This window comes from Myotis brandtii, unplaced genomic scaffold (assembly GCF_000412655.1).
Source record: "Myotis brandtii unplaced genomic scaffold, ASM41265v1 scaffold915, whole genome shotgun sequence".
Classification (NCBI taxonomy): Eukaryota; Metazoa; Chordata; class Mammalia; order Chiroptera; family Vespertilionidae; genus Myotis; species Myotis brandtii.
In genome coordinates, this window is record NW_005371769.1 from 980224 (window position 1) to 991683 (window position 11460).

The 11460-nt window shown below is 53.8% G+C and overlaps 1 protein-coding gene and 1 pseudogene across 4 annotated transcripts in view; one reads left to right on the top strand and one right to left on the bottom strand.

Moving 5' to 3' along the window:
* SLC17A9 (solute carrier family 17 (vesicular nucleotide transporter), member 9) overlaps nucleotides 1-4042 on the bottom strand; it is a 20955-nt gene extending 16913 nt beyond the window's left edge. For all 4 annotated transcript variants that reach the window (XM_014532849.1, XM_014532848.1, XM_005885568.2 and 1 more), the window contains exon 1: nucleotides 3872-4042. In XM_014532849.1, coding sequence (XP_014388335.1) covers nucleotides 3872-3930 — 59 coding nt within the window. In that variant the 5' untranslated portion in view covers nucleotides 3931-4042. The remainder of the gene's footprint in view (nucleotides 1-3871) is intronic.
* Nucleotides 4043-6594: 2552 nt separating this feature from the next.
* On the top strand, nucleotides 6595-8560 carry LOC102262167 (annotated as a pseudogene).
* Nucleotides 8561-11460: the final 2900 nt, after the last annotated feature.

An 11460-nucleotide genomic window follows, 5' to 3' on the forward strand; every position in this document is an offset into this window, starting at 1 on the left:
CCGTGTCTGCCAGAAACCAAGTGGGGTCCAGGCGGCAGACATGGGGGCTTGATCTGCAGGGGACCCAGAGCCAGTTTCCCACCTGCCAGCTCCCCCCAGGCTCGAGCTGCACAGACGACTGGGGAGGACGGTCCAGGGTGAGGCCAAGGTCACCCCAGGACGGCTGGAGCCCACGCCTGGCTGCGGACAAGGCTGGCGGGGACGAGGGACCTGGGACAAGTTGCCTATCCTCCTCAAGCCTCAGTTTCCCCAATGAAGAAGAGCCCATGATGTCTGCCTCCTTCACGAGCCAGTACACAGCAAGGTGCCCCACAAGTTCCGGGTGCTCCCACAAGGAGCCACTGTGACTGGCCCAGAGGGAGGCATGGCAGCCATGTCCCTCTCCTCTGCCGCCTGCCCACACGGGCCGCTGTGCTTCTCCGCAGGGGGGAGGGAGACAGGAGGGTACAGCACCCTCCCTGCTGCCCACAGAGGCTGCTGTGCCCCACAAGCAGAGACAGCTGATTCCAGGTTCGAGGCCACCGTGCAAGGGTTTTGGGATGAATGAATCTACGTTCCAAACCGCCAGCCTACTACCCCCAGCATGTCCAAGTTTGTAGACCAGGTCCCGTCTGGAGCTGGGAAGCTCCTGCTGGCTTCTGTGGTCTGGTTCACGCCCGACATGACTTGGAAACCCCGTCTCTTCCCTGAGCCTCAGTTTCCCCATGTGTGCAGTGAAGAGGTTGCATTTCAAGCTGGTTCTGCGGGTGCTCAGCGGGGTGCCACAGGCTGAGGCCCCAGGGCACCCTCTGCCTCTACCTGCTTCACATATTGGAACTTCCTCCCCGAACCCCTGGGAAATAGGTCCTGTGGTGAACGTGGAGCCCCGCCTGGCCGCACCTCCCCAGAGGCCAGGGCAGGTGCTGTACTTGGAAACGGTCCAGTGATCCCTCAGTGTCTACTGGGGAGGGACCCTGGCCGACATGCCCTGGCCCTACTTCCTGGTTCTTAAAATGCTACTCAGAAGCCTAGACAAAAACAGTCTCGTGGTGGCAGATGGGGCAGGTCTCAGTGAAGCCTGCCCTCCCTCAGAGGCCAAGGTGGAGGGGGCACTCCCACCAACTCTCCCTCCGGTGTTCACAGAGCGAAGAAGGCGTTGGGTCAGGCCAGGCACCCGCAAGGCCCCAGGGCTCCCAGCAGTGCTTGCTCCCTGCCCGCCTCCATGTCTGACATGGGACCCAGGAGGGTCAGGGCTGCAGGCTCCATGTGGGGTTCTGCCACGTGGGCTCTGAGCCAGAGGCGCTGGTATGTGCACTCCTCCGGAAGGCGTAAGATGCTGTCTGCTTTCCCCCTAGGCCAGGGGTGGGCAACCCCTGGCACGCGTGCCAAACATGGCACGCCAGTAACTTTTGCTGGCACGTGAAACCCTCTCTTATAATCTTCCATTTACAATTTTTTTCTTAATATTGACTTTTTTATTTTTCAGATAAATTCAGTGTAGGTGCATCTTAGATAAAGAAATAATTTTACATAACAAGTTATCTTAAAGACCATAGACATGGATTGACGAGAGAGGGGAAGAGCAATTTCTACGCCTCTGCCTTAACTCTCCCTGCCTTCCTAGATCCGACCAGTGTTTTGGTTTCATCCACATACGCTTGTGAATCTTTGTTCTCAGTGATGAATTTTGTTAAGTCTCGTAATAGGAGTAGCCTGACGGATGAACGTAGTAGCTCGTGCATATCTCTGAAGGTCACGAAATATAAACCTGATGTAAAATCTCTGTCATCAGTGATGCAGCAGCAAAAGTCCCACTGATAATATCAAACGGAGTCATAAAGTTTGCTGTCGGACTATCAGTGTACATGTATACATTAAAAAATAAATGTATTTTTCATCATCATATACTGTGTTTTTGTCGCTCGAATGAATTTTATTATTTCTTCAAGGTTCTTCACATATGTACACCTTAAGAGATACCAAGTAGGCGTAACATGTTCTCAAAAAATTAGGGTTGGCACGCAGAAGAATTTTGAGTCAGAGATTTTGCTGGTTTTGGCACGCACTCACAAAAAAGTTGCCCACCCCTGCCCTAGGCCCTGGAGGCCTCCACAGCCCCGTCCCTAAGCTGGCGGGCAGTGTCGGCCAAGTTGGCAAAGGGATGTCCCTAAGCTGTTGGGGACGCAGAACAAGGATGTCTGGCTGGAAGGGGTGACCCAGACCCAGAATGCTCAGCCCTGCGTGGCAAGACCGGTCAGGAGAGGCTGAGACTGAGCCCCGCCTACTCTGACCAGCCCTGAGCCTCAAGCTTGAGTCCAAGTCATCAGATGCCTCCTGTGAAGCAACTAGAAACGCTTCCTGCAATGGCCCTGTGCCAGCAGCATCCGCGCACACAAACACGCGGCCACGTGGCCCCTTGACTCAGAAACGGGAACTATGCAGGCGCCGCAGGCCAGGAGGGCAGCAAGCCAGAGAGCACACGTGGGTCCACGGCTGCTGGTCGCCCCTCACCTGGGATGTGGCTGGAGAGCGGTCCTGCCTCCTGGGCCGCGGTGAGCACAAGACGTGGCCGTCCAAGCAGAGGGCGCGCAGAGCCAGCGGCGTCAACAGCAGCCCTTATTATTATTGTCCAGTCATTGGTGTGAACAACCTGCTCCCCCACTGAGCACGACTCCATCCAGCACCCCACAGGCCCGTCCGGGACACCCGCCGGTCCTGACTGTCTGTCCTGGGACTCAAGTGCTGCTTTTGCACCGGGTGGAGGAAAGCAGCTACAGCAAAGCCAGCCCAGGCTACTAAACTGTCGCAAGAGAGAAGTTTGCAGACTGTTCCATAGCCCTGGGCACAACCTTCTGCCCAACTGGCTGCCAAGTGGGCCTGCCACCTGGCTCCCTCCATAACCAGCAGGTTGTGGAGGGAGGAAGTGAGGGAGAGGCTGGCCAAAAGCACCCCTGGTCCAGGCACACCGCTAACAGTCCCCAGTCCAACCTGGGGAGACACCAGAGCTGTGCCTGGGCTTTGGGTCACACTCCCTGCTCCCTGGCCGTCCCCAGGAGCCTCCTGGCTTTGGATGACTGTCCCTTCGGGTCTTCCCGCAGCCCTGTGCTGGGGCAGAGGCAGGAAGGGGCCATTATTCTGCCCACAACAGGGAGGCCCCGAGAGCAGATTCACTGGGGACCCAAACCTGGAGGTGGACAAGCTCTGGAATTTCAGGGCCTGACTTTGGGCCCGGGATCCAGCTGGCTGGTCCTCAGCCCACAGAACCAGAGCAAGCGCTGAGCCTCGGTGGCCTGGGGGCTTTTCTGGGGGCTCCCTACTCCTTCCTGTCTACACAGTAGTGGAAACAGACATGAAAAGGAGTGGGTAACCTGCCTGGGCCCTTCCTCTCCTACTGCCAAATTCTCCTCCTCCTACCCCCCTCGGGGACCTGGCCCACATCACACACACGGCCTGTGGTGGCAGGACTCAGTCACCCGCCGAAGGCTCCTGCCTGTGGCCCTCTGACCAGCCCCTGACTGCCCCATGGGGTGACTGAACTGCTCCTCTATGCTCTCAGGTGTGGTCCTACCTGGCAGGTGAGGCCAGGCCAGTGAGCGCTGGCTCCCCCCAACCAGGAAGATGCCCCTGTCCCAACCAGGCCTCCCAGAATACCCCCCTGCCTGCATGACCTCCTGGGCCCCAGCAGCCAAGAGTGGGCGAAGGGGCTGGATGGAAGGGAGGAGGGTCCCGGGGTTGGAGTTACTTGTGCACTCCACTCCTTCCTCCCCAGGGTGGTGCCTGCCCCCCCATGAGGTGCAAAGAGGCCCTGGGGCTGGACGCCTCCCCCAGGATCCTCTCCCCACAGGATGCGCCGCCCCCTCCCCTGATCCCCGCCCACGCCCCTCCTCCTCACCTGGACCACTGGGCGTCCCCAGCTGTGTCCTGGTGGGCCTTGTCCGGGGGCGGCTGCATCAGGAGCGGACAGCCACGGTGCACACTGAGTCCCGAGACCGGCTCCCGCGGCCCACAGCGCCGCCCAAGTCCACGTGTCAGTCCCAGCAGCGCTTCCGTCCGGCGCTCCCAGGACGTGTCGCCCCAGACGGCCACCCGGCGGGGTGGGGGAGGGGAACCGCAGCAGGCGGGGCCTCCCCTCCTCCCGCCCCGCCCCGCGGGTGTGAGGCTTTCAGCATGCCTCCCTGTTTCAGGCGCTCGCGCCATCTGCCCTGCTCCCTGAGCTCCTGGAGCGCCAGCACAGGCTGCCATCACCCTCCCACCCCTGGCGGTGGCATGGGCTCCCCTGCAGCTTTGTAGGGGCTGGGCCAGGTGGCCATTGCTGAGCCAGGAGCCTGCTGCCCCATCTATAAGTGGAGATGGCTGGTCTGCACCTCACAGGGCTCTGTGCCATCAAATGAAAGTCAGGGGAGTCTTACCTGGATGCAGGGACAGTAAGACTCAAGTGTAACCAACTTTTCTTTTAAAAAAAAAAAAAGTTATTTTTATTGATTTCAGAGAGGAAGGGAGAGGGAGAGAGAGAGAGAAACATCAATGGTGAGAGAGAATCATGGATCGGCTGCCTCCTGCATACCCACCACTGGGGATTGATCCCACAACCAGGCATGTGCCTTGACCGGAATCGAACCTGAGACCCTTCAGTCCTCAGGCTGATGCTCTATCCACTGAGCCAAACTGGCCAGGTCAAGTGTAACCAACTTTTCAAATAAATCTTTGAGAGTGGGCTCCAGCCTGTGACCTTGAACCAGGTGCAGTGCTGGGGTAGTCAGTGCCCACGTGCCCACAGAGCAGGTCTCACTGAAGGGGCTGAGTTCTGCACGAAGTTGTTCTGGGCTTGGACCACATGCCAGGCCTGCGCTGGAGCCAGAGCTGAGGCCCAGGGCCCTCACCAGAGAAACCTCTGCAGTGGGTCTCACGCCCACGTGAGAGATACAGTGAGAACAGAGAGGAGAGGCCTGAACGCTGGGATGCAATGGCAGTGACTGTGTTTCTGGCCACATTCTGCTTTTTTCAGGAGCTGCCACCTGCTCACACTCCATCTCTCACCTCAACCTGTATCCACAGCAGCCTAGGGACTGGCCAAGTCCTACCACACTGAGCCCCCCAGAAGCTCCTCCTGCATTTAGGACGAAGCCTAAACTTTCCCTCCACCACAGAGCGGCCCTCCCAACCCTCCCTCCCTTTCGTGCCTTGAACAGTGTGCCCCTGGTGACCTTGCACCTCTGCCCTAGGGCTTCGCACCTGGCTTCATTCATGCTTGCTGACCAATGGCTACTCTTCCATCCACGGGTCAGAGGTGGTGGTGATTTATTCCCTCGAGGAGCCCTAGCCCACATCTGAGAAATCTGTTGCTAAATTCAGTACCAACAGTTTCCCATTCTCTGCCTGGTAGTTCAGCTTTGTCCATTGCACCAGACTCTCTGATCATCATCTATAATAATAAAAGTATAATATGCTAATTAGACCGGACATCCTTCTGGACAAAGCCGGGGCTGCGAGGGAAGCCTGGGTCCCAGGTGCCTGCCAGTAGCTGGAGGGAAGCCCGGGTGCCAGTTGCCAGAGGGAAGCTGGTGCCGGCAGCCAGGGGAAGGAAGGCCTACTCTTGCATGAATTTTGTGCATTGGGCCTCTAGTTTTCTATAAAGACCTAGAACCACATTGTCGTGGATGTTGGTTATTTGACTACTCAAAGTTCCTTTCCTCCTGGAGCTTATGTTCTGGGTGGGGAGAGAAAACACAGGAAGAATAAGGGGGCGGGGGGTGGGAAGGGTTGTTTCTGGAAATAGTCTGGGCTGGGCAGTTCCTGAAAAGTGTGCCTGAAAACTTCAAATGAAGGAGGAAATATGCAGGTAGGGGCCACAGGGCTCTGCGGGTGGGAGCCATCAGAGTGGCACGGATCACCTGGTGGGCTGCTCAGGGTGTGGACAGCTCAGGAAGGCCAGGGTGGAGGCAGGGAGGCCAAGGCCACTGCATTACTCGGGGCTGAGGATGGGGGCTCCAGCCATGGTGGAACAGTGGGCTGAGAGGAGCTGAGTGCAAGCGAGGGTGGGTGGGGTGTGATGGAGAGAAGGCTCAAGGCAAGCATCTGACACTTTCAACACCCTGAGCTTGTCAGGGCAGGAGGTCTGGCTGGCAGCCAGCACTGCTAGACAAAGTGTCACAGTCCAAAGGGAGCCTAGAAACACTGTCGCTGCCAGACTGGGGTGGACACCCACTCTCCAGGCTCCTGGTGGATCCCAGGAGTGCCCCATGCCTAACTGCCCTTGAGGATGAGGTGGGGAGTGACTAGGGGGAAGCACAGGGAGAATTCCAGGAGACGGTTTAGCACCTGGAGTGCACAGGAGGGCAGAGGGGGGTGACGAGCAGTCCTAGCAGGGGGATGGTTCCGCCTCCTTCTTTGGGGCCCTTCCTTTACTTTCTGCTGCCTGGAGACAAGCCATAAAGGTTTATGGCTAAGTCACGCCTTACTATAACTGCCTTCGCAAGCTCCAGGGCCACAACCTGGAGCTTTTTGTAAAATTCAGACTCAGCAGACCAGAGCCTGTATCTCCCCCATGTCCCTCCCCCCATGTCACCTCTGCCCCCTGTGCAGCCCAAGGGGCACAGTACCTCCTGAAGGTAACATATGACATTTCTCTACACTGTGGACAGGTAAAAGGAAGCAGTAAAGAATTGGCTCCAGCCCTGACCAGTTTGGCTCAGTGGATAGAGCGTCGGCCTGCAGACTCAAGGGTCCCAGGTTTGATTCTGATCAAGGGCATGTACCTTGGTTGCGGGCACATCCCCAGTAGGGGGTGTGCAGGAGGCAGCTGATCGATGTTTCTAACTCTGTATCCCTCTCCCTTCCTCTTTGTAAAAAAATCAATAAAAAAGATTAAAAAAAAAAAAAAGAATTGGCTCCAGACACAATTTGAGTGAACCAAGGGGCACCCTGCTTTCGAGCTGAGAGGATCAAGAACAGAACTGTGTACAATTTCACCAGCAACCAGAAAGACAAAGTTTATGGTGAGACATGGTGAGTGTGATACGGGTCCTCCACAAGGGAGTAGCGGAGGCCTGCTGCAGCTCACTCTGAGAGCTGGCGAGGCATTGCTTCCTGACTGTTCCAAGCACTGCTGTTCGACACTTGTTTCATCCCAAGAATATGACCGCAATGCGAGATTGAAGACGCGTCACTTCCCGAGTGTGGCCAGGCAGGTCCTGCACCGTCCCTCACCCTACTCCCTCCCAAGTCCTCCTGCCCTGGCGTGGGAACCTGGGAATCCTCACTGGCTGTGTGCTTGCTTCACTTTCTTTTTAAATTTGTTTAAAATATATTTTTATTGGTTTCAGAGAAAAAGGGAGAGAGATAGAAACATCAATGATGAGAGAGAATCATTGATCGGCTGCCTCCTATTGGAGATCGAGCCCGAAACCTGGGCCTGTGCCCTTGACCAGAATCGAACCCCGGACCCTTCGGTCTGCAGGTCGACACTCTATCCACTGAGCCAAACAAGCCAAGGGACTTGCTTCACTTTCAAAAGCCAGTTAGGGATTTTTTTTTTTTTTTTTCAAAATTGACTGGTTGGGTCCTGTCACTGCAAAGCTGACCCATTTCCTCCCATCTTTTTGATACTTTTACATCTGGAGATTTTCATATTTCTCTAAGATCTTCTAGCTAAATACTTAAGCCTGGGTCTTTCTTACAATCTAGCTCTTTGGTGTTTTTTTCTCTCTCCTTCAACTCAGCAACAAGAGTGTGGATTTGGCTTATCCCCAAAGCCTGCCCTGCTCCGAATCATCAAAATCTAGGGAGCCTTCACCAGTGCCTGAGACTTATACGCCTGAAGAAAACTCTGCATCCTTGCAAATGTCATCTGCTGAGACACTCCACACAGAGACTGCAGTCTCTTCTCTTCCTTCCTCCATGGACCAGCTTATTCAGACCAGCCCTGATTCTCCCACCAGTCCCAGCGCAACACTACCCACCTCTGTACAGAACAGGACAGGGAAGGAGGAGAAAGCCCAGGTCAAGAAACAGAAGATCCGAACCGTCTTCTCACAGACCCAGCTCTGTGTACTCAATGAGAGATTTCAGACAGAAACATCTCAGCCTCCAGCAGAGGCAAGAACTTTCCAACATCCCGGACCTTAGCTACAAACAGATTAAGACCTGGTTCCAGAACCAGAGAACGAAATGTAGGAGGTGGCAGAAATACAACTGGCCAAAGAATAGCCACCGTGTGACCCCGTGAGCTCTCCCGGGCCTCTCCTCCTGCCACCGGGGATGCCTGGCGAACGCTTCTGGAAACCGTTCCGTGTGGAGCAACCATTCCTGGGCCAGCCCATCTTGGAACTGCCCTGCCTGGAACTGTCAGACCTGGTGTCCCCAGACCTGGAACAACCAATACCTTAGTTATGGAGAGGAAGCCCTGCAGCCCCAGATCCAGTTCCAGCAAAATCCTGTCAGTGATTTGGAGGCCTCCTTGGAAATTGCTGGGGAAACCTATGATGCAATACTACAAGCCCCTAAATATTATGGTGCCCAGCAATCCGCGGGTTCATTCCCAGATTATTCCATGAGCATATCGCCTGAGTCCACGAACATATAGCCATGAACAGAGTGTGATGATGGGTGTATTACTCAATCTCAGTTTGGGCAGTGGCTGTATTACCTCTCCTAGGATTTTTCTACGTATCTCTGCCTTGATGTGCTGCTTCTCATTATGCCTTCTGTGCCAATTTGGAGGGTGGGGGTCGGGTATGATTGGAGTCTAAGTAAAGAGGCTTTGTAGTCTTGCTGCTGTTAGACAAATGATAAAAGATGCCTCTGGCTAGAGATAATTAGATATAATACTAGATCTAGTTTTTGGATAACTCTAGATCTAGAATCTTAACCTCAAAAATAGCAAGTAAAAGTACAAAGGTGTGTGATAAAGGATTACTCATGTTTTCTGGGATTGGGAGGCTTGTTAAAAGCCTCAATTCAGGTGAATGGTTAAGCTATAATATGCTTCACTGATTTCCTCTGCCCCTTTTGCTGTTTTACTACAACCTTTAATTTGTTTATTACTCAAGTATTTGTACATGTTTTTTGTATTTTGCTGTCATGACAATAGTACCAGTTTGGCTGGTTGGTTTATAAGTTTACATACAAATAAATAAAACATCTACTTTACCATTTAAAAAAAAAAGCAAGTTGGGAAAATGACTATCAGACGCTGTGGTCTGTGGACAGAAAACCTTGCTTATGTGAGCAAATCCTGCTGACGTGCCTGCAGAGTGAGACATCACAGCCAGGCGGTGACGCGGCGACCGGCAGAGGCTGTCACTTCCCCCGGCGACTAGTTCCTGTGGGACACAGAGGGGAGGCTCTCCCGCGCTCTGCACTAGTCCCGCAAGCTGTGCGTCTGGGCGTCTGCCCTCCACAGCGCCCGCTCCAGCCAGGGCCCTCACTTCTGCACTTCCCTGGAAGGCACTGGAAGTGGTCACCCTAGGGTTTTTTAAAATACATTTTTATTGATTGTAGAGAGGAAGGGAAAGGGAGAGAGAGAGAAACATCAATGAGAGAGAATCATGGATCAGCTGTCTCCAGCACGACCCCCACTGGGGATCAAGCCCATAACCCGAGCATGTGCCCTTGACGGGAATTGAACCTGGGACCCTTCAGTCCGCAGGCCGATGCTCTATCCACTGAGCCAAACCGGCCAGGGCCACCCTAGGTTTTTTCAGGCGTCCACAGCTGCCTTCACCTGGGAAGGTGCAGTTGACCCCAGGGGACATGGGCATGAGCACCACAATGAGAAGGTCCTGGGACTGGCTGCAGCCACCCTGATATTTAAATGTTTGGAAATTTCATAAGTAAAAAACTTACTTGGGATATTCCAATTCAGCTTAAAATTATGCAGTGGGCTAGCCAAACAGTTCTTCTTCCTTCACAAAAATGAAACTTATGGTAAGTGCCAGAACTCTAGAGAACAGAGGACAGGTTCCAAACAAGACACACAGGCATGCACAGACGAGACACACAGACGAGACACATACAGACACCCACAGACAAGACACACACGAACAAACACACAGATACACACAGATGAGACAAGATACAGGGCTGCTCCGAGTGGGGACAGAGCAGCAGCCAAACAGAAAGGCTGTGGAACTCCACTTTCCTCCCAGCCTTCCCACCACGTCTCACGAGATCAGACTGCACTTAATTCTTATTATTAGTACAATAACTTTATGAAAGAAAGCTTTCGAATGACCACTCTGAGAAAAACGTAAAAAAATTTTACTACAAAATTGATGAGGCAGTAAAAGCAACCTATTCTGCATTTTTCAAAAGGTGCTGGGCATCGCCCGGCCAGTGTGGCTCAGTGGTTAAGTGTCAACCTATGAACCAGGAAGTCATGGTTTGATTCCTGGTCAGGGCACATGCCCAGGTTGCAGACTCCCAGTGGGAGGTGTGCAGGAGGCAGTCGATTGATGATTCTCATCATTGATGTTTCTCTCTCTCCTTCTCCCTTCCTCTCTGAAATCAAGAAAAATATATATTTTGAAAAAGTTTTTTTAAAAATGGTACTGGGTGTGGACATGCCTGCAGAAACAAAATGGAACTTCAGAATCACATGTAGAGTGCCACGGAAGGTGACGGCTTATCCAGTTTACATGACCAATGCGACAGCACAATCTGAGTTTATGGGTAATTACTACGGTCAGGACTTCCATTGCCCCACACCTTGGCCCTCACGCACAAAGACACCGTCAGATTTAACGATGTAGTAACTGCGCACGTGAGCGATCTTATACAGCATACACTAATAAGAAAAGGTGGTGAAAACAGAATCCAGGGAGAGAAACCAAGATGGCAGCATAGGTAAACACCGGAAATTGCTGCCTCCCACAACAACTTCAAAAATACAACGAAAAGACAAAACGGACATCATCCAAAACTACAGAAAGGCTGGCTGAGTGGAAATTCTACAACTAGAAGGAAAGAGAAAAGCACACTGAGACTCAGAGGAGCTTCGGAAGTAAAGTGCAGAGGTACAGAGGCTCGAGCGCGAGCAAAGGGGCTGGTACCTGAGGACACGGCTGTCTTTTTGAATCGGGAGGGAGTCACAAGCTCCCGACTGCTCTGAACTCCGGTTCCGGGAAGTCTCTGGGGACCCAGAGCTCATACGGGGAGAAACTGGACTGTCTGGCAGCAGGCAGAACTCGGAACTTGAGGGTGGCTTTCCCTCAGAGGTGCTTGCAGCAATTACCGGGACACTGAGACGCGGGGCCCCTTAGGGCAGGGCTGAGGATCAACCATAGCTGCTTGCTCCGCCCTGTTGATCCCCTGAGACCCCGCCCCAGCCAGGCTGTGCAAAGAGGCTTTTGCATATGAATGCCCTGGCCTTTTGCAACCTGAAAATTACCTAACAAATTGCAGCTGGGCCAGACAGACCCAGAACTTCCAAGAGAAGGCCCAAGGCCCCACAGCAGCTTGCATTGCTTCACAGCTGGGCCTCAT